This window comes from Octopus sinensis, linkage group LG18 (genome assembly GCF_006345805.1).
Source record: "Octopus sinensis linkage group LG18, ASM634580v1, whole genome shotgun sequence".
Classification (NCBI taxonomy): domain Eukaryota; kingdom Metazoa; phylum Mollusca; class Cephalopoda; order Octopoda; family Octopodidae; genus Octopus; species Octopus sinensis.
In genome coordinates this window covers 27204973-27230534 of record NC_043014.1, presented here as the reverse complement: position 1 = coordinate 27230534, position 25562 = coordinate 27204973, and the positions used below count along the sequence as shown (strand labels likewise).

The window sequence follows — 25562 nt, the reverse complement described above, 5'->3', positions numbered from 1 at the left end:
TGATAATTAGAGTTATTACATCATGTGAAAAAATAACCGTTTTCATCAGATGAATGTATGCACGAATTAAATATTTAAAAAAAACATTCCAACAAATCCAAGTATGTGCCATTTCACGATACCCTGGCAAACTATATATATATATATATATATATACATACTACTTGGAAGAATCACTTAATCCCTCGACCGTTTTTAATACCAACACCTGGTCTGTGGAAATAACTTGTTGCAAACATTCGAGTCGAGTGAGATCTCTCATTTGACGATTCCTTCCTCTTTTGGATGCCATGAAAGGTAGTGTCAGGGACATTGCCTTTCCTCCTGGCTAAGCGATAAAAATGCAATCAATCTTCTCCCGCAATAAAATAACACAGCCTATACATACCCGACGTAGTACCACATTTTCATAGCATATTATAGTAAATTGTTCAGGTTTTTCAGTTAATGTTTTGAGCGTGAAATGAATGTTAAGTAAATTTTTGAATATAAAGTTCCTCAAAGAATATGTTTTCGTATCGAAATATTTAGCTTCGCTCGTTGGGCCAAATCAATTCCTCCACTTCAGATGTATGATTATTGTTTTGACCTAAGTTGAATTCTATCTTCTTTATTATTAATATTTGAATGCTTTTTCTTTTCTAATCGTTAATCTCGTAGCTACTGGACACAGTATAGACACAGCGTCCCACCTATGTTTGCCGATGGATTCTTGAAACATTTTGCAGCTCCTCCCGGCGTCCATTCTACTTGTGAATATAGACACAAACTCATTTGCAACACTGCAGATATTTATCGAACAGCTGATGGCTCTTGTAATAATCTCCAGAATGCTTATATAGGGAAAAGCGAAACGACTTTCGCACGAATGATGTCTTCCCAATACGATGATGGTAAGTAAAAGATTTTTGAACTGCAAGATCATCCGTCATATGGCGACAGTTAATAGCAGTTACATTATTCAACTGAAAAAAAAATCTCTCAAGTTATCGTTTTTTTTTAATTTTCCACCATACTATTTTGCATGTCTTATTCTTATTCAACGAGTATTACAAAACTGGAATATATAAAAAAAGATTACTTCCCTCTCCACATATTTATACCTTAAATGAAACCAACAAAATTTAATAGGAGACCTAGTCTGTAAAATTTCAAATCTGCACCAAGTAAACTTCTATGATTTCTGTAATGTTTACTAGGAAGCAACCAATAAACAACTACTTTTATTTTGGTTAAAGAGAACATCTTTGTTTTCGTTGTCCTTGCTTGCATTTTTTCTGTTTTGAAAATCATTATCTTTATTTTACTACATTTCTTTAGCTAAATACTTGAAAAAGAAAATACTCTACCTACCAACATTTAGATTAGATGAAGTATGTGGCTTAACTATTTCCAATATACATGAGAGACATTAGTTTAACATTGGAAATACAGAATAGTTATAATAATTATAAACTGAAGAGTTGCGTTGCGATAATAACGAGAACTATAAAATGTGCTACCATACATTTTAAATTTTGTTTCGATAGTTCTGTTTCGGAATATAACAATAATTTCAACGGAGTTCACTCTGCTGTAAGTATTCAAGCCAGGTCTCCTTTGAGAGTGCAATTTTCACCTTTCCAACAACCAGTATAAAGGGCCTGAAAGCAGCTATGAGTGCTGTCCTTCTCATTGGTGTTAGTATGAACATATAAATCATTGGTTGATTTATATGTCCACAGAAATAATAGAAGTATTTTTCTGTTACGTAAATCAACACGGAAGAATATTTAATATTTGACGTCTTAAAATATAATGTGAACTATTTAAATTTTAGAAATATAATAAATACGATATTATAATTAATTGTAATGAGTGTAAAATATTAAAAAGACAAAAAAAAAGAAAGAAAAGGAAAAAGAATCAGACACTTGTTCACAGCACATACGTCTGAATAAGCTGTTACAAACTATAGATATTTCTTATGCACTGAATTTACCCTTCTTGAAGTCGCAAGCTTATAATGTATGCCATAGTCAATATACACCGTCGATCTTTTTAAGCCAACTGCCATGAATTTACACATGTATGGAGTAGAAAATAGCGGGATACTACCTTAATAAAACAATAACACCTGCGAGAAAAAGAGATACTGAAGGGTAATAGTCAAATACTACTCAAAACTGAGGTTAATAAGTTCAAGAAGTTCGACCAAGTCACTGCATTAATATAATTACTATTGAATGTTATGACAGCCATTTGCATGGTTGCTCGGCGTGCTAGAAATAGCAAGCAAATCTCCCTCAAAAATGTACGCTACTGTTTTTTTAAATGTGTGTGGGTGGGGGCATTAGATAATTTAATCATATAATCTGAGAGAAAGATTGAGTAGTCACGACCGTAATACCTTTTATCAAAGATGTGTTAGAAAGCCTATGACCTTAGATTCATCGCAGAAGGCGAGGCTTAAAAATCATCTGAAGCCTACCACCCAAGACGATCAGCACTTGTCGCTTTTCATATGTCTTGGAATGTTACGATACGAAAGAAACTAACGATCCAATCTTCGACATTGCAATGGAGCTCCCCTCATGGTGACTTTATTCTATAGAATAAACTTAAGCTAGCGATATAAACCGCCAACTCTGTCAGATTCCTGATTTCACACACTGAAGAACAAGTATTGATTTCTTTTCAGGAGTAAATAAGCCCCGTCTTCACTATAAAAACACCCATCTTCCAAATACACGGTGTGTGAGCTACAAACTTTTCAAGAATATTAATAAACCTGATACCAGTCTGACTCACATGGTCGCTGCTTTTACACAGTTCCTTAATTATGATATACAACTAGTGGACACTATGAACAGTATGTACCTATTTTTATATTTCTGTATCTACTTACCTTTTTCACCTACCTACCTATCTATCATCCTGTCTACCAGCCTGCCTGCCTGCCTGCCTGCCTGCCTACCTACCTACCTACCTACCTACCTACCTGCCTACCTACCTACTTACCTACCTACCTACCTACCTACCTACCTACCTACCCGTTTTCGTCTTTCTGCTCCTCTCACTTTCTCTCTTACCAACTTTATCCCTCTCTATGTACACGCACGTATATGCGTGTGTGTGCAGATATACAAGGTGTCCTCCGAAAATGTATACACATTTTGAATGATTAATCAATATTTATTAAGATGGATTTCATTATCAAAATTTATTATAATCTGCTGATAGAATTAATTTTTTTTTAAAGTTTGTTTCAAACTGATGACCGTTCTGGTCCAGACCCTGCTGATACCTCGAAGCAACAGAATCGTAATTCTCATTCAATGGCTTCTTTCAATTTGTCTGTTGCCGGTTTTATACCGTAAAATTCAACTGGTTCACATTATAAAAGTCTTGTCCGATGAACGCAGACATATTCTACTGAATTTCCTCGCCCAATCTATCTGTTTGACAAAATCTCATCAAGATAGGCCCTTACTATGAAGTGTGTGTAGTACTCTATTTTGCTGAAAATAAACTCTGCATCTTCAAAATCTTTTTGATTGCTTAAGAAAACTGATTTCCGCAGCAAGTTGGATCAGTTACAATATCTTCAAAAAAGAATAGTTCAATTAATCTTTTTGATTTTAAGTCGCACCGTACCGTATTGTAACTCCTGGTAAATTAATATGATGTCCCTCCGTAATATACTGGTTCTCAGGTCTCTTGGTGCAATTAAACCATTTAATGCAAAATGTAGCCTCATCGCTCAAAACAATCTTTGTTGGAAAGTGTGCATTTTCTACACATTTTGCCAAATACCACACGCTAAATTCTCCTGTTCGATCCGAATCATTTTCATTTAGAATATGGACAATTCATGGAGTCTAACTTTTCCAATGACAGCACTTCAAAATTCGATTGTGTTTGATTTTCAAATTCCTGTCACACGACACGCTTGCCACCCAGACTTTCTTGAACTCTGGCAATACGTTTGTAGTAGCTTTTCTTGCTTTGCAAAGTTTATTCATGTTTGCGGTCTTTCAGAACGTTTCTTGTGGACATTTTGAACAGTTCCATATGTTTCAAATTCATCTCTAATTCGTGGATCTGTCACTGCACTTTCAAACTTCCATTCGCACTTTAGGACACATTTCCTTTGTTCAAAGCTTAATCTAGGTCCCTTCATTATCTCTAATAGGTTAAATTTCAAAAAGAAATGAAAAATCAGTGAGTTATCGGTTGTTAAAAAGTATATATACTTCTTTTCTGAATAGCTAATGTGTGTGTATGTGTGTGTAACGAATAGCATTCTAGATTCTTAACCCGGATTCGAAACAGAATGTAGATTTTTCTATCAGTTCCTTTCTAGTGTTCTCAGCTTTTGTAATTAGTAATTTATGAGAGTCTACTGTCACACTTAGTTAAATTCTATTAAGGGAACATTCTTGGGTTAAATGCAGTTCAAGTGATAAACCCAATAATTTCCATTGCTCTGTGAACTATATCCAGCTTTCCAACAAATATAAATATAGTAACCAAATTCGGTTCTACATCTTTTACTTGGCCTCTCACTAGAAGAGCACATCTGTCTGTTTCTAACTTCAAGTATGGCCTGTCATCGAACGACTACACAACTTTCACTCTCTCTACTTGCCTAAATTCTCTGAATCTTTCTCTCCTCGAGCTGGCAGAACCGTTAGCACGCCGGGCGAAATGTTTAGCGGTATTTCGTCTGTCGCTACGTTCTGAGTTCAAATTCCGCCGAGGTCGACTTTGCCTTTCATCCTTTCGGAGTCAATAAATTAAGTACCAGTTACGCACTGGGGTCGACATAATCGACTTAATCCGTGTGTCTGTCCTTGTTTGTCCTCTCTGTGTTTAGCCCCTTGTGAGTAGTAAAGAAATAGGTATTTCGTTTGCCGTTACATTCTGAGTTCAAATTCCGCCGAGGTCGACTTTGGCTTTCATCCTTTCGGGGTCAAAAAATTAAGTACCAGTTACGCACTGGGGTCGACATAATCGACTTAATCCCTTTGTCTGTCTTTGTTTGTCCCCTCTATGTTTAGCCCCTTGTGGGCAATAAAGAAATAATATACATGTATGTATGTGTGTGTATATATATATGCGTGTATATATATATATATATATATATATGCGTATATATATATATATATATATATATATATATGTGTGTGTGTATATATATATATGCGTATATATATATATATATATATATATATATATATATTATATATATATATATATATATATATATCAGTAAAAATAGGCATTTGTTATAATGCGATCATAATATTATTTTGCAATATTTCTAAATACGTCATTCTTATTTTCCTTTTATGTTTCAGATGTTGACTGTTGCCGTATACAGACTGAGTAAGTCTTTTTATATTTCATTGTAAATAATTGTTGATTATTTTCCTGACAGGTAAATTAGAAAAATATGTAGGTTTGGAAGGATTATAGCAGACAGCTTGTCTGATCTCAATATAGTTTCCTTTTTTCAGTGGATGTAGTAAATGATTTAAGATAAAAATAACTAGAATTTGTAAATACTTAAATCTTTTATCTGTATATTTAGGCAAGACGGTTATTCTTAGTCGGTATGTAAAGGTGAGGTTTCTTGAATATGTAACAAGATTAAGAAGATTTTTATGTTATTGTTGTTATTTCTAAGTTTATGAGACTCAGGTCGGATCAGTTATAGGTCAACTCATGGCTTATATTGTAGGTGTGAGTAGTGTGGCAAACGCATATATACGCATATATACGCATATGTACACAAATTCATGAAACAGGGTGATTCGAAAGACAAACATAATTTTAAAAAATCACTCTCGTTATCTCACACATGGATATAATTGAAGTATGTGAAGCATGTAAAAGCGTTGGTTCAAAATTAGTATGGAATAACGGAAAATAAAACTTAGAAAATAAATATCTTTACATCTTAAATTTTCTAATCTAAGACGTATTTACGAAGTGCATCTTTCAAATCGATTGTTCAAGTCTGCCCCTGAAGGGAAATGAAAATTTTCTGGTATAATTTCAAGCTTCTGTGAGGTTGCTCTATCTGTTCTATTTAGCTTCAAATCTCTCACGAATCATACTCTTTTGTCTTAAATAAAGAATGTTGTATATATTGGGCGATATAGTCTCTGATATTTCTGATATTCTAGAAGGCAGAATGGTTATAGCTTAAACATCTTAGATCAGATGGTTTTGGCTGTGTCTAAATAGGAATAACGCTAACCACTGAGGAAACCTTTACTTGGTTGCTAGATTTCCTAGAAACAACAGCCATATCTTCCTAGCGTCTGAAAAAAGTGGGGCATTTTGAACAATGAAGTCCCTGATATCGCAAAAGACGAGATAGTCTCTGCTGGCACCACTTTGATCATAAGACTGTTCAGTCTGGTTTGAACAAAAGTAATAGCTGTAGTACCAATAACCACCGCAACGAGTGTACCTCTTCTCGAGTTGCTTGGTAGACTACCAATATCCTTTAGATCACATGTCCTGTTATCATGTTATCATTAGAATAAAAACATATTGCTTCATGCACACCTACATACCTCTGAAAAGACAAAATGGTCTCAGCTGGAGATTGTAAGATCAGCAGGGTTGATTATGACCAAATGGCTAAACAACATTATGTGAAAATAAACAACACTGAGTGTAATGAAAGGTGGGAATCTAAATACTGTAGTATGATTTTTGTATTTTCAAAGATATTGTCAATTCACAGAATATTTAATTTAATCATTAAATTTTCCCCATTTCCAGCTTCAACCGATTCCGTTCTACTTTCTATGCATTAACTCGAGCAGATGAGGTCAGGCTTTATCAAATGACTCAAGCCGTCAAGTAAGTTAATGACTATATTCTATTAATGTTCAAGCTGTCTCAGGTGTCTGTCCCCTACCAGTTACCTTATCAATAAGATAAATTCTGAGTCTAACTTCAACTTTCCCATTGATGTTGGCAATAAATGTCTGCTGAATAGACATATATTTCTCCCGACTAAATATTTTTCCTTACCTGAAAAATAGTTAGATAATTCTTCTCTTTGCACCATACAGTAATATATATGTAAGCCTTTTATATGCTACATTTCTCAATCACAGTCCCTCCGTGTGTGTATGTGTGTGTGCGCGTGTGTGTGCGTGTGTGTGTGTGTAATTGAAAGTCCAACAAAAACTCAAAGTTTATATTAATTTAACGCTAGAAAAAAAGAAAATGAATTAAATGTGCTCTACGTTTCGTACAGTAGACAAACAAAAGAAAAAGTAAAATACATACAATGGGCGAGAAAAGAACCACCATGTAGCAAATCAACAATAATATAATTAAATCGTACCATATAGAGAAAAAATTAAATATGCGATAAAACATATACTTAAAATCAAGTAAAATTCAAAACAATGAATAAATAGTATATAATTAGTAAAAAGACTACACGTGTTTCGTGGCTATGTTTTCAAGAAAAGACTACACGAAACACGTGTAGTCTTTTTACTAATTATATACTATTTATTTATTGTTTTGAACTTTACTTGATTATAGGTATATGTTTTATCGTATAATTTTTTTCTATATGGTATGATTTGATTATTGTTGAATTGCTACATGGTGGTTCTTCTTTAATTTATACACACACACACACACACACACACACACACACACACATATGTATATATATATACATAAATATAAATTGTATTTATTTATCTATCTATCTATACATATATATATATATATATATATATATATATATATATATATATATATTATATATATATATATTTGTGTGTGTGTATATATATATTTATATCGGTCCTCGGACGTTTTTAAGCATGCTGACCACTAGTTGAAATTGATATTATTTAATAATATAAATTTCTACTCTTATTATGTATATATATATATATCATTTTAAGTGCTACAAAGGTTTTAACTTAATAGACATTCCCTTACATTAAGTACTAAATTCTGTTAAAAAAATAAAGTTCATAATCTTTATAAGCAAGATTGTTGCCGATGCAGACCTTCAGTTTTTCTCAGTTATTCCCTTGATTGTACAAACTATATCGAGATGGAGTATTAGTCAACTATGCTCAATCTCGGAATGAAGTCCTTGTAATATCGCATTTTACGTACGCCATATTCTTCAGCAATAGAACACTAAATAACTGAAGCGTATTTCTATTTGCAGATCTATTTGTCTATCCATACAAATACCAAAAGGAGATCCAAAACTTCCGCCAAACTATCGCTGTATGCCTTATACTCGTTCCACAAATACTCCAAATTTAGATTGCAAACTCAGTAAGTACTCAGCTTTCTACTTCTTTCTTAACTACGATTCTAGTAATTGTGTTTTTCAAGTACCACTCGTTCAGCCACTGTATATATGATTGATTATTGATTCTTCAGCTATTAGATAAACGGTCTCATGCCTTATCGTATCTTAATATTTTACGAAATATAACTCTATATTGCCAGTGTATCACATGCTTACTGTCTGCCAATGACATTAAAATATCCTTGTTTACTATCTAACGGCAACATTAAATGACCGCCAACCATATTAAAAGACCTCGAGTTTACTACCTGCTCGCCTTAAAGTTCTCGACTTTACTGTCTTCTAGCTACATCAAAATATCCCTATTTACTTCTGACAACTACATTAAAAGACCTTTTGTTCCCTGCCTAGTACCTATCTTGAAAGATCTCGACTTTACAGCTTCCTAGCCACATTAAAAGATCTTAAGTTCATTATCTAATAAAGAAAAAGTTTGCTGTCTGCTCACTTAGTAAAAATAATTCTTACAAAGGTATTAAGCTCACATCAACTTCGTTTAGCCTGAGGTCAGTCCTTGTTTCAGAAGGCCTACGATTAAAGGCGTTCCAGCCGTGCCACTCTAGTCTTTTTGTATATTGCGTATTTTCTTTTAAGTCGGTATGGCGTAATCTGAAGGATATTCGTCTACTGTATCTAGCTTGTAAAGCGACCAGTATATTTCTATGAATTCGCACACGGTGTCATGTTGATCAAAACATCATTCTTTTCTCAGTGTTAAACTGTCGGTCATTGCGATAAGATCTGCCAAAGACTATCTACGCAAAAATTTAGATATTCGTTTATCATAATAGTATTCAGCTTGAATTTGAATTGGATAAAAAAATTTAATTGGTGTAAGAGATACATATTAAAATGTAACATCTGTGTATGGTTTATAACTAGGTTCTCGTCAACAGCGAAACTTAAATACCCAGTTCCTTGACGGCTCTGTAATTTATGGTTCCAATTCAGCAATTACGTCAATGCTGAGAACAGGAGTAGACGGTAAGTGAGCGATATTTTTGTTATACATCTGTTTGCGCGCGCGCGTGTGTGTGTGTATGTGCGTGTGTGTGTATTGAGTTCTCATTTCTCCTGTTCATATTACCAAACTAATATATATATATATATATATATATATATATTATATATATATATATATATATATATATTATATATATATGTATGCACACACACACATACACACACAGATTCGTATGTTTAATTGCTTGGGAACGTCTCGTGAATTTTAGTTTATTATTTTCAGTTATACTCTACGAAACGCAGGTGAAGCCCGCAGAGTATTGTTCTCACAGCTGGGACGGTGCCGCTCTTGCTGCTACTGCGCGCACGCACACACACACACACACACACACACACACACACACACACACACACACATAGGCACACACGCACACACGTACACGCACGCACATGTATAAAAAAACATTTTTTAGAGTCTCTCGACTGATTGGCATTGTGTCACTACTCACCCGCTCCAGACTCTGACCCTCAAGCGCACTCATCCTCTCACTGACTTTTTTGTCTTTCCTCTTCCTATCGTTCTTGTGTTCTCTCTCAGATCTACTTTTATGATTACACCTAGTGCTGTCTGCACGCCTCAGAACATCTGCCCCTTGGAATTCCCTCTATGATCATTGATCAAAACATTCTCTCGGTGTTAAACTGTCGGTCACTGTAAGATTGAGAGGAATGTTAATAGCAAATATCTCACTGATCTAGAAGTGTCTGTAAAAGCCATAGGCACTATCTCAGCAAGTAAAGAAAACGTTATATAGTCCCAGATAAACTCTTATCAAACAAATCTAAAACACTTTTCATCCGTCACCTTCGTTTTGTTTTAGACTCACCTAACAATGATTAGAAGATTTGTTTACTTATTCGTTGTTTTTATTTTTTACCATTAAAATTTAGGTACTCTAAGAACCACAACCAATGCCAACGGAGAACTTTTAATGAGAGATTTCTTAAACACAGTGAATTGCCATTTACCTAACCCAAACACAAACAACGCATTTTGCTTTCTAGGAGGTAAGCTAATGTTCTTTCTCTTTATTAAAAACCATTTTATCCATAACCTTGTATCATATTCATATGTGGTAGATCAACATTTAGGATGTCATGTACCTTCAGACTTTTGCAGTGTTTCTCTGACTCAAAAGTAATATTCATCATTTCGTTGACGCTCAGCGGCTGCTCAAAGAACTACGAAATTACACTTGTTGTTATCGATGCTTATTTGAAAAATATAACCACTTCCTTGGAGTGCTACATTTTGAACCTCACACATAGAAAATTTATTCGGCAATTTTTCGATTGTTTTAGTTTTCTGCTCATTGTTTTTAGAATTACATATCCTATTCTTATGTCCATGTTTCACAGCTCAGTATTTCTATATTCAGGTTTTTACACTTAGAGAAAGATTTTCAATCATTCGTGTCCAAGACCTGGATATCAAATATTTTACGACATTTATTTACACATATTTCCAGTGGAGGTAGTTCGCTACATATTATTATTATTATTATTATTACTATTATTATTATTATTATTATTATTATTATTATTATTATTATTATTATTATTATTGAGTGAGAGAGCAATGCATGCCATCAAAGTGACACTGGTATATCCATCATGACTACCCGTCTGATAAGGGTACACCAGGCACATACATCACAACCATATGTGCGCGACATGGTGATCTCATATCAAGATAAACAACGCATGACCTTGCAGGTGGGACCCTGTTAGAAGTTTCTTCTGGTCGAGTAACCCATCCCGCTCTAAAGGTCCCTGAATAAGGATTGTTTAAGGATGTTGAACGAACTACCCATGTTTCCAAAGAATTCCTTTCAACACACGGCTATGATGTTCCCCCACTACTTCTGCTCGTGATCAGAGATGCACAAATTGTCAGCTACTAAGGGACATGCTCAAATGGTTATGGTCAAACAACTGACGAGCAAATTTGTTGATTTGAGCAGAATATTTGCTGTAGTCCATCTTTAATACCAAGACAAAACATATACATGATGACACTTCCAATCAGAGGCCATGAGAGCCACTGCCTGGTATTGCATCAGGGCATTGTGCCTGGTATTGCATCGGGGTGTTTATTATCCCACCGTCCCTTGTTGGTTTTGTGTAAAGTCCTTATGTTTTTCTGGGGGCCCTTGAAGCCAACAAAGAAATTATTATTAATATTATTATTATTATATTATTATTATTATTATTATTATTATTATTATTATTATTATTACAACAGGTGATAAGAGAATAAATGAACAACCGTTAGCCACAGCTCTCAACATGTTATTCGTTCGTGAACACAACCGACTCGCCAAGGAATTTAAAAATGCCAACCTCGCCAAGGAATTGAAAATTGCCAACCTCGCCTGGAACGACGAAAAGATCTTTCAAGAAACACGTAAAATGGTCATCGCTGAAATTCAACACATCACATACAATGAATACTTGCCTTTGATTTTGGGACCGACTGTGATGGCTGCTAACCAACTGAACGTGCAAGCTTCCGGTTACACAAACAATTATAACCCCGGAATGAGCGCTTCAGCCAGTAATATTTTCGGCATGATCATGACAATGACCGCTACTACGATGTTTCGAGACACATACACGTTCAACGCCGAAACGAAACCAATGAGTTTCTATAATCCAGATGTGTTTTATAAAAATGTTGATGCCGTTACACCTATTACAAAAGGCTTGCTTACCGACCATGCTCAACGTTTTGATCAGTAATTATCATCTCATTTATTATTTATCTTAACTTCACAAACGTTCTGTCAAGCTTTTTCTTTCTGCGATAACATCATTGAGCTGGTGATTGGCCATGGTTCATAATAATGATTTCTTACTTATATGTAAAGCCACAAGTTCGAAGGAAGAATTAATCGTTTAGAATCAATCGATTAGACTGTCCCCTAATATTTGGCTAGTACTATATTTTATTGGAAAAATGAAAATGGAAATTGTTCTGTATGCATATATACATTACATACTTTATATACCTGCATACATTACATACACAGACCCATTATCACGCGGTAGCATCTAGTGTGCATCTTATGTTTATGTCTCGGTACCACATTGTTTCGTAGTGTAACGACAAAAATGCTATAAATGTAGCTTTTAAGCATGAAACAGCCACTCGCATTTTTTAAATACAATTTACCGTGTGGACTACATTTTGACATTTTAGCTAGAATTAAGGCAGCGAGCTGGCAGAGCCGTTATCACGCCGCGCAAAATGCTTAGCGATATTCCGTCCGTCTTTACGTCCTGAGTTCAAATTTCGGCGAGGTCGACTTTGCAGTTTCATCCCTATTTCAGCACTGGGTTCGATGTAATCAACTTGAACCCCTCCCCGAAAATTACTGGCCTTGTTCCAAATTTGAAACCAATATTTTAAGTGGTATCATAGGCAGCTTATTTGTATGTGTTTATATCGTTATTTAATAAAATTAAGGCGGCGAACTGGCAGAAACGTTACTACGACGCAAAATGCTTAGCGGCATCTCTGCTGTCTTTGCGTTCTGAGTTCAAATTCCGCCGTTCATCCTTTCGGGGTCGGTCAAAGAAATACCATTTGAGCGCTGAGGGCTCGATGTAATCGACTAGATTCCATGCCCACCAAAATTTCAAGCTTTGTGCCCAAGTTAGAAAGGATTATTTAATATGATTTCGGTCATTTTCTGCAACTGAAACACATTTAAACAGATTTTCTGCGTCTAAAGATGGAAATGTTGCCTACTTTGTTGGTTTCTTCCAGGGTCTTTGGGAATACTTTTTAAGATTATGCTATATTTCTACGGTATATATATCTATATAATTCGATGTATTGCTGTCTAATTACTTAGCGATTCTGAGTTAGTGTATTGTTTTCAAATATTATGGGTGAAGTTCCGGATATATACGTGCTAGGCTGAATACCTCTTCCACGCATGGTATTAAGGGGATGGATGTTTCTTGTTTGTTCGTTTATCACTGTAATTAATTTAGTCAGTTTAACTTTTAGTTGGGTAGCATTATCTTTCGAATCCGCATCAATTTGATTGCGTTGTTAATTGATTACTAATTTCTGCAACATAATTCGTCTTTACGCATTGTCACGAATATAATAATTTGACTGTTTTTACATATTGTGGTGTTGTCCTTTTTCAATCACGTAGTTTCATGTTTATTACTGTATCGTCTTTTAATTTTATTGCATTCCCTTCGGAGTAAACCTTGATGGTTATCATTGACGCTTATGATTTTTTTCAACTTCTGAGATATTCTAAGGCCAACATTCACTGGCGGGTCTGAGAATCGAACCCACGATCTAGCGATCGTGAATGCAAAACTCTAATCACTGGGCTTACACGCCTTCACACACACACACACAATTGTCTCTCTCTCTCTCTCTATCTTTCTTTCACTATATATATATATATATATATATATATATATACTTTATTTTAAGCAGCAGAAAATTCAACAAAATCTGTTACTCTGAGTTTCTCGTTGCCGTTCATCAGACAGTTTTTGCTAGCAAAAACTGTCTGATGAACGGCAACGAGAAACTCAGAGTAACAGATTTTGTTGAATTTTCTGCTGCTTAAAATAAAGCATATTACTCTACCACTGGTATTTGAGTACTCTTTTTTCCACCTTGTTTCACATTTATGTGTTACTCCGGTCTATATATATATATATATATATATATATATATATGTATATATATATGTATATATATATATTATATATATATATATATATATGTATGTATATATATAAATATATGTATGTATATATTATATATGTATGTATATATATATATATGATATATATATATATATATATATGTATATATATATATTATGTATGTATATATATATATGTATATATATATATGTATGTATATATATATATATGTATATATATATATATGTATGTATATATATATATATGTATATATATATATATATGTATATATATATATATATGTATGTATATATATATATATGTATGTATATTATATATATAATATATATATATATATATATATATGTATATATATATATATATATGTATATATATATATGTATATATATATATATATATATATATATATATATATATGTATGTATATATATATATATATATATATATATATATTATGTGTGTACACACACACATGTACACTTGGTGATGAAAAATAGCAATAAAAATTGTAATTAAATCACCTGTTCTCTTTACACCCCGCATTAATATATGTGCGTTTTTTTTATCATCTAAACTAGGTATATAGCTACGTCGTTCACCAACAAATATGTGGAAGTCTTACCAGGATATCCACGAGACTTAGTGGCCATTATGCTCCAACGTAGTCGTGGCCACGGGATCCCGCTATATACTGATTGGTTGAAATTTTGCAGCAGAACTTACGTCAATCCACATTCCTTTCCTCACCACAGCATCGATGCGAAGCGTGAACTTTTGTCTACCTATAAGTAAGTATACTGCATTTCCTGTATTTACGTAGTAGTTCAAAGTGTTAAACAGATTAGAAATTCACTATCAAGCACCTGTATAAGGCACAGGTCTATTATAGGTGATATTTTCAGATGTAGTACATATTCCCGACTTCCAGATTGATGAATAATTTGTCTTAATCGCATAAATTCACACCGAAATGTTTGAATCCAAACCTATGTGTTTGTTGTCTCCTGTCTTATAGGTTTGACTATTTAACTTATAAACTATATCCACGAAGTAGTCCAGAGATGGGGAAACTGTGGCCTTGTGAAGAAGTAAGCATAGCCTTGTGAAGAAATAAGCATGGCCTTCTGAATGAAGCACAACGTTTGAGGGGGGAAAATCACAATACTGCAATTGTTCTTGTTGATTCAATTTTATTTCAAGACTTTCTTTTCAACTAATGGTGAAATTTTATAAATACCAATTTGGAGAAAATTGCAATCAAATTTCCCTCAAAGCACACGCTTTCGTCCTTAAAAAAAGCGGCACGTTGAATAATGTGGTATTAATCTCCCTAACATAGACGAAATAATCAAGAACGGAATGAATTTAATCATTGGACTTCTCGATTAGTGCAGGTCATAGGGTATGGACAGCAACATTGCAATCATACCATTAGAGCCAAATTAATCTATCACAAAACAGGAAATCTATTGAGTGGTACTGAGACGTTGCACTACGGTGCACGAGTATGTCGCAAATAGTATCTAGGTGTGTTGTAGACTTAAAAAATATAACTTCAGGCTTTAAAAAATTCACACAAATGTTTAGTCGTCTTGAAAATATATATTCATAATTTTGTTATACATAAGTATGATTAAGAAAACAAAGATAAACAATAGTTTTCTTTTTTTTTCCTAAATTTTTAAATTGAAAGCAATATTTTAAAACTTACTGTATGAAGTGCGCCAGTCATTTGTTTTTTAACTTAATCTCCAGTGTGTGTGATCAAGTAAAAATAAACATGACTGAGACGCAATACAATTGACGATTGTATTTAGTTCTAAATAAAAGCTATTCCTTTATTTTCCATTGTTTGTTTTTTAACCTTCACTATCCATTGGGGGTTAATTAATAGCCCTATCAACTTTGTATGATCTTTGTTAGGATTTAGACACATGTAAGTGAACTGGAAGAATCCTGAACCGAAAAAGAAAGTCAGCATTGAACAGTTGTTGTTGCTGTTAGTGCTTCCGTTGTTAGAAGCTTAATAAACCCGGAAGAGAGATGCCTCTATGCAGTCTAGCAGTGGGGTCTCCTCCAAACCACATCCTGCCATCTTAAAATTAAAAGAGAAAACAAAGACAAGAAGAACACAGATGGAGAAGTTGTAGATACACTGTCTGAAACACAAAATGACAGAGTGGAACGTCATGAGTGGAACGCTTTCGATTCAACTTAAAGCCTGCTGGACGAGGACAACGACTATTATAGATTTATTCGATCACGCATGTCTGTGGCAAAATGATTATAGCATAAAATAGAGCTCAAATCGATTAAGCTTGATCTGGGGTTAAGTAACAAAAGCATCACCAATCATTAGTCCACTCAAAAGAACTGAACCGTGACTAATTAAAAATAACATAGAAAAAACCCGTAAGTATTTTCAATTAAAACTGAACTGACGGTAAATGAAAACAGTAATAACACCTGCCGTTGGTTTGCTCAATCAAGTGACCTAAGATTAAAGAAAAACAAGAAGCGTAGTAGAAACAACAACAACGACGCCGCTCTGATTCCATTGAACAAGAGAATTTAGTTTGATAATCCTCATCTCCACCAGAGTATACATTCTCTCACTACATACACATACAATCATACACGTTTTTACAGATACACCGACAGGCACAAAGGCATATATGTATTTTTCTCTTATTTCTACTATACCTTTCTTTGACTTCCAGAAATGTTTTCAATATTGATCTCATAAGTGGAGCACTTTCTGAAAGAGTCCTTTCGGACGGTAAAGTTGGACCTACAGTTGCCTGTATTCTTGGAAAAGAATTTCAAAGACTGAAATTTGGAGATCGATTCTGGTACGAAAATTCTGGCCCAGGACAGTTGACACAGCGTACGTGTATTCGTTTATTTTTTCTTTTTTTCTTTTTTTTTGTTTTCACTGTGTTCAAAGTCGTCTGATTACGATTATGTTAATTTTAGAGACCCGTTTTCAATTATATCGACCGTCCCCACAGTGCTATATGTAATGTATATATAAATATATAAGAGTATGTGTGCATGCGTGTGCATGTGTGTGCGCGCGCGTGCGTATATATATATATATATGTGTATAAATACACACATATATATTTGTATATATATATGTATCTATATATATGCATATGTATATGTATATATATATGTGCATGTGTGTGTGTGCATGTGTATGTATATATGTGCGTGTGTGTGTGTGTATGTATATATAAATATATGTGTATATATAAATATATATATACATATATATATATATATATATATATATATATACATATATATATAATAGTTATCGTCATACTAATATGGCATTCTTATAAAAATAAGAATAAAGCTGTCCGCTTATTAGCTCCATGAGGCCATCGCCTTAAGTTAGCTATTTGATACACAAACTGTATCATGGAGCTAATAAGCGGACAGCTTTATTCTTATTTTTATAAGAATGCCATATTAGTATGGCGATAACTATTATTTTCGGGAACGCTGCCGCTGTTCTCTTTTAGAGAGACTTAGTAATTTACATATATATATATATTATATATATAATATATATATATATACATATATATATAATATATATATATATATATAATATATATATATATATATATATATATACACATATGTATATGTATGTGTGTGTATATATAATATACATGTATATATTATAATTAATTAATAAGGGTGAGAGAATTAGATACTAATTTAATAGCATATCAATTCAACACCAAGTGGCCCAGTGCTCCGAGAAACCTGGATTATTATAATATTTTATAATATATTATAATATTTTTACAAAAATAAATATAAGAGAGTGGTCACTATATGGCTCACTCTAGCACTAGTTAATCCAAAAGGTTTCAACCACAAAAATACATGTTTCCCATGAAAGTCAGTACGATTGTTAGCTCACACGAACAGGGCAAATAAAAAATAACAAAAATACAGATTATTTTGGGACAATTGTTTCGCTATTAATGAATTAAATGTAATTTTACTTACAAAAAAATCCACTTGTAGCTCCTCAGCCAAAACTATCTGGATGAAATCCACTCAATCACACGCCAGATTTTACCATAACGATAAATACACGTGTGGTTCAATTGATTACATCCGACGTTATAATTCAAATGCCCCTACTAACAGCGCGCCAAACTTACACGGAAACAAACACTACATTTAGAAATAAATGTAGCATAATTATAATTAATTAATAAGGGTGAGAGAATTAGATACTAATTTAATAGCATATCTATTCAACACCAAGTGGCCCAGTGCTCCGAGAAACCTGGATTATTATAATATTTTATAATATATTATAATATTTTTACAAAAATAAATATAAGAGAGTGGTCACTATATGGCTCACTCTAGCACTAGTTAATCCAAAAGGTTTCAACCACAAAAATACATGTTTCCCATGAAAGTCAGTACGATTGTTAGCTCACACGAACAGGGCAAATAAAAAATAACAAAAATACAGATTATTTTGGGACAATTGTTTCGCTATTAATGAATTAAATGTAATTTTACTTACAAAAAAATCCACTTGTAGCTCCTCAGCCAAAACTATCTGGATGAAATCCACTCAATCACACGCCAGATTTTACCATAACGATAAATACACGTGTGGTTCAATTGATTACATCCGACGTATATATTATATATATATGTGTGTATGTATGTGTATATATATATGTGTATGTATGTATGTATGTATGTATGTATGTATATATGTATGTATGTATGTATGTATGTATACATGTATGTATGTATTTATATATATATGTATATATATATGCGTGTTTGTGTGTGTGTGTGGTGTGTGTGTGTGTGTCTTTGTGCCTCCGCCATCGCTTGACAACCGATGCTGGTGTGTTTATGTCCCCGTAACTTAGCTGTTCGACAAAAGAGACAGATAGAATAAGTACTAAGCTTACAAAGAATAAGTCTTGGGGTCGATTTCTTCGACTAACACCCTTTAAGGCGGTGCTCCAGCATGGCCGCAGTCAAATGACTGAGACAACTAAAAGTATAAAAGAATACACACGCTCACGCACACACCCATACACACACACACACACACACAAACACACACACACACACACATATATATATGATTAACAGTTGAACACTGTAATCGACTTGACCCTCCCCGAAATTGCTGGCCTTGTACCAACATTTGAAACTATCATCATCGTTATCGTCATTATTATAATAATAATTATTATTATTAATATTATTATTATTATTATTATTATTATTATTATTTGTTTGACTTTTGCTTTACATTTGTACAAGTTGGCTCCAAGTCTCACCCAGAGACCTCAAAAGACAAGTTGGAAGTTCATGATGGTGTTATGCCTAGGATGCCATATATTTGGTTTTGTACTTAGTGTTTTTCTAGAGAATGTTTAAGAAACCATAAGAAAATTATTTTTGTTTTAAAACTTGAGATTACATAGAAAGTATTTTGCGTAGGATATGAGCAGTTCCCATGAGCACTATCTTTTGAATTTCTGCCATTTTGGGGTTTCCTGGTATCTGAACTAGGTAGCAATCAGGCCCTTTTGCCAGGGCACCTATGACAATAGGTATTGTTTTAGTCTTCAGGTTCCACATTTTGCTAATTTCTATTTCAAGATCTTTATATTTGCTCAGTTTTTGGTAGGTCTTGACAGATACATTTATATCGATTGGGACAGTTATATCAATGAGGAGGCATGATTTTTGTCTGAAGTCTTTCAATGTGATGTCTGGCCTATTCGCATCTATCTTTCTGTCAGTTTAAATGGTGAAATTCCAGAGGAGTGAGATGTGATCATTTTCAAGCACTGGAGGTGGTTTGTGCTCCCACCAGTCTTTATCATTGGCAAGTCCAGGCTTTTGCAAATTACCCAGTGAATATATTGTGCAGCTCTATCATGCCTGTTGAGATGCTCTGTAGGCACTAGAAGACTGCACTTGGAGACAACATGATCAATGGTTTATTATTATTATTATTATTATTATTATTATTATTATTATTATTATTATTATTATTATTATTGCAGAGCAATTGGATGCTATTCGTAGCACCACTCTGGCACATATCATCTGCAGAAATACGGCCATAACCAGTATTCAACGAAAGGCATTTGAACCAATTTCAGCATCGTAAGTTAGACATTTTTTCATCATCTTTCTCATCAATGTCTTTATGACACACAAACCAATGAGAGTACCTCAATGCGATCGCTTAAAAATAGTAGTCGAATCTTTTTTAAAGCAGTCCCTGCTGACTAAAATAAATCGATAAATAAATGAATAAATAAACAGGAATACACTAGAAATTGCAGTCCGTCTAAGATATGCAAACAGTTGAATTGATCACTGCTGGAACGTGTTTGGCTATAGATCTGTTCATTAGAACTGATGTGTGAATAAACAAGTATGTCAGTATGTTTTCCTGTAGTAGTTATGCACTGTGTTCATTAAATTCAACATGGATTGAAATGTCGGTGTTGTTCAATCGAGCTTCTTGAGATATCTGTTCTACACTGTTACAGACACGCTCTTGACACTCTCGTCTCAGAAACTCAATGAATCAATATCTAACCCGTTGGAAACCTTGTAATTGGCAGTGTTATTCACACGTGGTAATACAAAATAAATACAAGATGCATTCCAGACGTTTTCAGACTTTTGCAGGGGACATTAATTTTAGGGAAATACAAAACTCTAATCTCCTTATCCACTAACTTTAACGCACTTGTAGAGCTCCAACTACTCTGTGAAGGCCCCATGGAAGCCTTCCAAAGCAAGGTGTTCAGGACCCTTGTCACAGTCTCTTTCATCTCTTTAATGTCTTCAAAACTGCTGCCACTGAAGTACTCTTTCACACTGGAAACTGTAAGGAGGGCGAGGGATATTTTTGATGCCCATCTCTATCAAGGAGGACCAGGCTGGAATTGTGAGCTAGTGTATTGCCCTGGTGCAAGTGCTTTGGCCTTTCGCGCTGATATCTCTTCCTGAACTCCCTTAAAACCTCCATAAAGTACTCTTTTTTTTACCGTCTGGTCAGAGGGAACCCAGTGGATATTTATGATGCCTTTGTTGTCGAAAAAAAGGATCGTCATGAGCTTCCCGGGGGACTTGCTTTGTTTGGCTTCTTGGGCCAGCAAAAACATGTTCAGCTCATACAAGTTAATCCACATGCACTTTAGAGCATTTAATAAGTTGCAAAGTGAATTTCCAAATTGTCTTTATGCCCCAACTATATTCTGCAAACTAGTCAGCTGTGACAAGCAGTGTTCAGTAAGGAGTGTTCAAAGTGGAATGCGCCTCGTACATAGGGGACTTGAATATCTCGTGAAATCATGGATATATAGAAAAAAAGTGCCAGAACAGGCGCTTGTGCCGCGATTAACCAATGAAATGTTTAATATGTGCACGTGTGTGTATGTGTGTGTGTATTATTATTATTATTATTATTATTATTATTATTATTATTATTATTATTATTATTATTATTGTTATTATTATTATTATTTTTATTATTATTATTATTTTTATTATTATTATTATTGTTATTATTATTAAAAGTCAGGGTACAATATTAAACTCTCCAAAGTCACGCATCTCTCATTATATGTAAACACGCACAGACTAGGAATGGACTAAGCGGAGCAGCAACACACATAAGGACAGAAAGTGTCGCTGAAGAGGTCACAGATGTGTAACGAAAGATTTCCGGACAACGGGCATAAGTTGAAATAAGAACTGTAGTAAACGAGCGAAGAATGAATATGTAGTGCGTGTGTTTATTTGGTAAAAAAAAAAACAACACCATCCCGAAATACAATATCTTCATATGTATAAGTATCTTCATCTTTTTCTTTTACAGCAATCCTGCAGTATCATGTAATGAATTGTTAAATATCCAAACGACGACAACTACAACACCTACCACAACTACAACACCTACCACAACTACAACTCCTACCACAACTACAACACCGACTACAACACCTACCACAACTACAACACCGACTACAACACCTACCACAACTACAACACCTACCACAACTACAACACCTACCACAACTACAACACCGACTACAACACCTACCACAACACCTACCACAACTACAACACCTACCACAACACCTACCACAACTACAACTCCTACCACAACTACAACAGCTACAACAACAGTTTGTGATGGTTGGGGTGTATTTTTTCCATGGTCCGTATGTTTGAATGGCATTCGAAGTCGTTTCCGACTTTGCTTAGCTGGCCCAGGCAGACGGCCGTGTGAGTGTGAAGGTGCTCCAATTGAGGTGGAGTCATGTGCCAGTAGTCCGTCTACAATGATCAACAAGGAACAAATCATTAAGGAATTGACTGAGAGAACCAAACACTTAATATATAATGGAAGGCTTACTTACAAAATGTTCAACATGTATTTCCTAGATGTTATTATTAGCAATATGTGAAATTTTTTTTTTTTCCGTATTAAAAAAAATAACATCACCATAAACAAAGATAATGACTGTAACAAACGCGGTGAACATTAGAAAACAAGAATAAGAACAACAACAACAAAAATACATGAACAACCTCACAGTCCCAAATTTATTCAGTAACAAAATCATCATCATCAACAACAACAACAACAACAACAACAACAACAACAACAACAGCAGCAGCAATAACAACACAGCAACAACAACCCCACTACCACCCCACCACCACCACCACCAACAACAACAACCACAATAACAACAACAATAACAACGGCAACAACAACGAGTTTGGTTTAATTATGAATGATACTCTTCCAGCCGCTGGACAGCTGGCCTAAGCAACAGAACAGCCAATCTCTTTTCTGTCTCATATATTGCATGCTTTCTTTCACCGATATTCCTTTATCCGAAATCGGGAAAAACGTACTGAACAACAATATAATTTTTCATGCTTATCCTAAAATAACCCTTATTTCAGCAAGGGTCTCATATCACATAACATTTTCTTAACTTAATATTTATATAACTTTTGCATATATGTATGCAGGGAGGACAGTATGTAAGTTTGAATAAATTATATAAATGTATATACATATATATATATTATATATATATATATATATATAATATATATATATATATATATATATGAATATTTACATATATATGTATATATACATATATATATATATGCATATATGTACATATATATATACACATATATATGTATATATATATATATATATATGTGTGTGTATGTACATATAAACATATGTATATATATATATATGCATATATATATATATATATATATATGTGGTGTGTGTGTGTGTGTGTATATACATATATATATTCATTTATATATCTGTATGTATGTATGAATGCATGTGTGTTTGTACGTATGTATCTGTATGAATGTATATAAAAATGCATATGTGTTTGTACGAATGTGTGCGTGAAGTATGTGTGCAGGATTTGAATATCATATTAATTATATTTCATTGATTAATTTTGATTTAATAAATCTTCTAAATTATGAATTTTTGTGTTTTTTTATATTTATTAGTCTTTCACAGTCTTGCCATACTCGTTTGCATGAGATTAGTCGATCATACTGGCCCGAGGTTTTCTTTCAGTCTGTTATATATTATCGATCTCTATCTATGAGAAAGATGAACTTTAGGACATGAATGAACAGAACATAAAAATCCATATCATTTTAAATTTGTATAAACTGAAACAACACGCACGCGCGCACGTATATATATACACGCACACGCATGTGTACGAATAGACACGTTCATATATATACAAAAGTCTTCCTGGTGCTTACTGGTTCATTAGGTTACTACTTATCCCAGTCTGTGAGATGTCAAGCTATTGAGGATATTCCTCAATAGGATATTGAGGATATTCCTGCAAAACTGTACAACAAACTGATCCTAAATCGTCTTGTCCTTTTTGTTGAACCTTTGCTCCGAAAGAACCAAAATGGATTCAGACATGGGCGCTCAACGCTGAGTCAGATACTATGCTTGCGCAGACTTATTGAAGAATCAAAAGCATTTAATCGCGATCTTGCAATGGTATTTGTAGACTTTTCTAAAGCGTTCGATTCTGTAGATAGGTACAAGATGTTTGAAATCCTTAAGCTCTATGGGATACCAGACAAAATTATTTCTGCCATCAAGGTCCTCTACACAGATACGTCTTCAACCATCTTAACCCCTGATGGAGAAACATCATCTTTCTCAATCAAAGCCGGAATACTGCAGGGAGACACACTCGCCCCATTTCTTTTCATCATTGTTGTTGATTATGTGCTACGTATGTCAGTTGATACCATCTCTGGCAAGGGCTTTGAAATAAAACCAAGAAGAAGTTCCAGACACCCAGCTGAGTACTTGACAGACACTGACTTTGCTGACGACATCGCTCTTATCAGTGATTCTCTCTCCAATGCCCAGTCTCTTTTACAATCTCTTGAACAAGCCTCAAATTGTGTAGGTCTTTACCTCAATGAGGCCAAAACTGAATACATAAACAAGTGCCTGTCCAACAATGATTGTATCATCCATACTCTCAACAGTACGCCTTTAAATATGGTTTCTGATTATAAATATCTTGGGTCATACATATCATCATCTGGAAAAGACTTTCTAACTAGAAAGGGTATGGCCTGGTCAGCCTGTAATGACATGCATAAGATCTGGTCATCAAATCTAAGTAGAGACTTCAAACTTGAAATATTCAAAGCCACAGTCGAACCAATTCTACTATATGGCTCAGAAACCTGGACGTTATCAAAGAAGCTTGAGAGGCGGTTGGATGGAACCTACACTCGCCTCCTTATGAGAGCTCAAAATCTCTCGTGGAAGCGCCATCCAACCAAAATGCAAATATATGGGAAACTACCACCTGTGTCATCTCTTGTGAAAGGTAGGAGAGTCCAGTTTGCTGGACATTGTTGTAGAGCTGAAAAAGAAGTAATTTCTACTCTTCTCCTCTGGAAGCCATCTACTCGCAAAACCAGAGGGCGCACACTCTCCTACCCTGATGTAATCTCCAGGGATACAGGCATCCAGCAACAGGACCTCCGTAATGCTATGATGGCCCGTGAAGTCTAGCGTAACATAGTAAATTCCATTGTCTCGACCACGGTCGAACAATGATGATGATGATGATGAATGATGAGGATATTCCAGGCAGTGAAATCTAACAAAAAACAATGTGGTTCTGTAACGATATTCTTAAACACGCACCTCTCCTGGCATCCAAATGTAGAGAATAAACAAGATGGTTATACTAAAAAAGAAAACTCAAAAACAAAAAGCTACAAGCCAACATGATAAATGTTTTATAAAGACAGTGATGTAAATAAACAGATAAAATTCCTTCGGTTTGATATATAGAATATATAAGTCTAAATAAAGAAA

The 25562-nt window shown here is 34.2% G+C and overlaps 1 protein-coding gene across 3 annotated transcripts in view; it reads left to right on the top strand.

Annotated features, from left to right (window-relative positions):
• LOC115221222 (myeloperoxidase-like) overlaps positions 1-22637 on the top strand; it is a 27728-nt gene extending 5091 nt beyond the window's left edge. For 2 of the 3 annotated variants that reach the window (XM_029791379.2, XM_036510817.1), the window contains 12 exons: positions 661-893; positions 2681-2851; positions 5343-5370; positions 6781-6861; positions 8210-8322; positions 9242-9343; positions 10274-10390; positions 11628-12120; positions 14668-14877; positions 16810-16976; positions 20173-20275; positions 22005-22637. In XM_029791379.2, the coding sequence (XP_029647239.1) occupies positions 661-893; positions 2681-2851; positions 5343-5370; positions 6781-6861; positions 8210-8322; positions 9242-9343; positions 10274-10390; positions 11628-12120; positions 14668-14877; positions 16810-16976; positions 20173-20275; positions 22005-22596 (2410 nt within the window). In that variant the 3' untranslated portion in view covers positions 22597-22637. The remainder of the gene's footprint in view (positions 1-660; positions 894-2680; positions 2852-5342; positions 5371-6780; positions 6862-8209; positions 8323-9241; positions 9344-10273; positions 10391-11627; positions 12121-14667; positions 14878-16809; positions 16977-20172; positions 20276-22004) is intronic. The other variant, XM_036510816.1, reaches the window with a different exon arrangement.
• The last annotated feature ends 2925 nt before the right edge of the window (positions 22638-25562 follow it).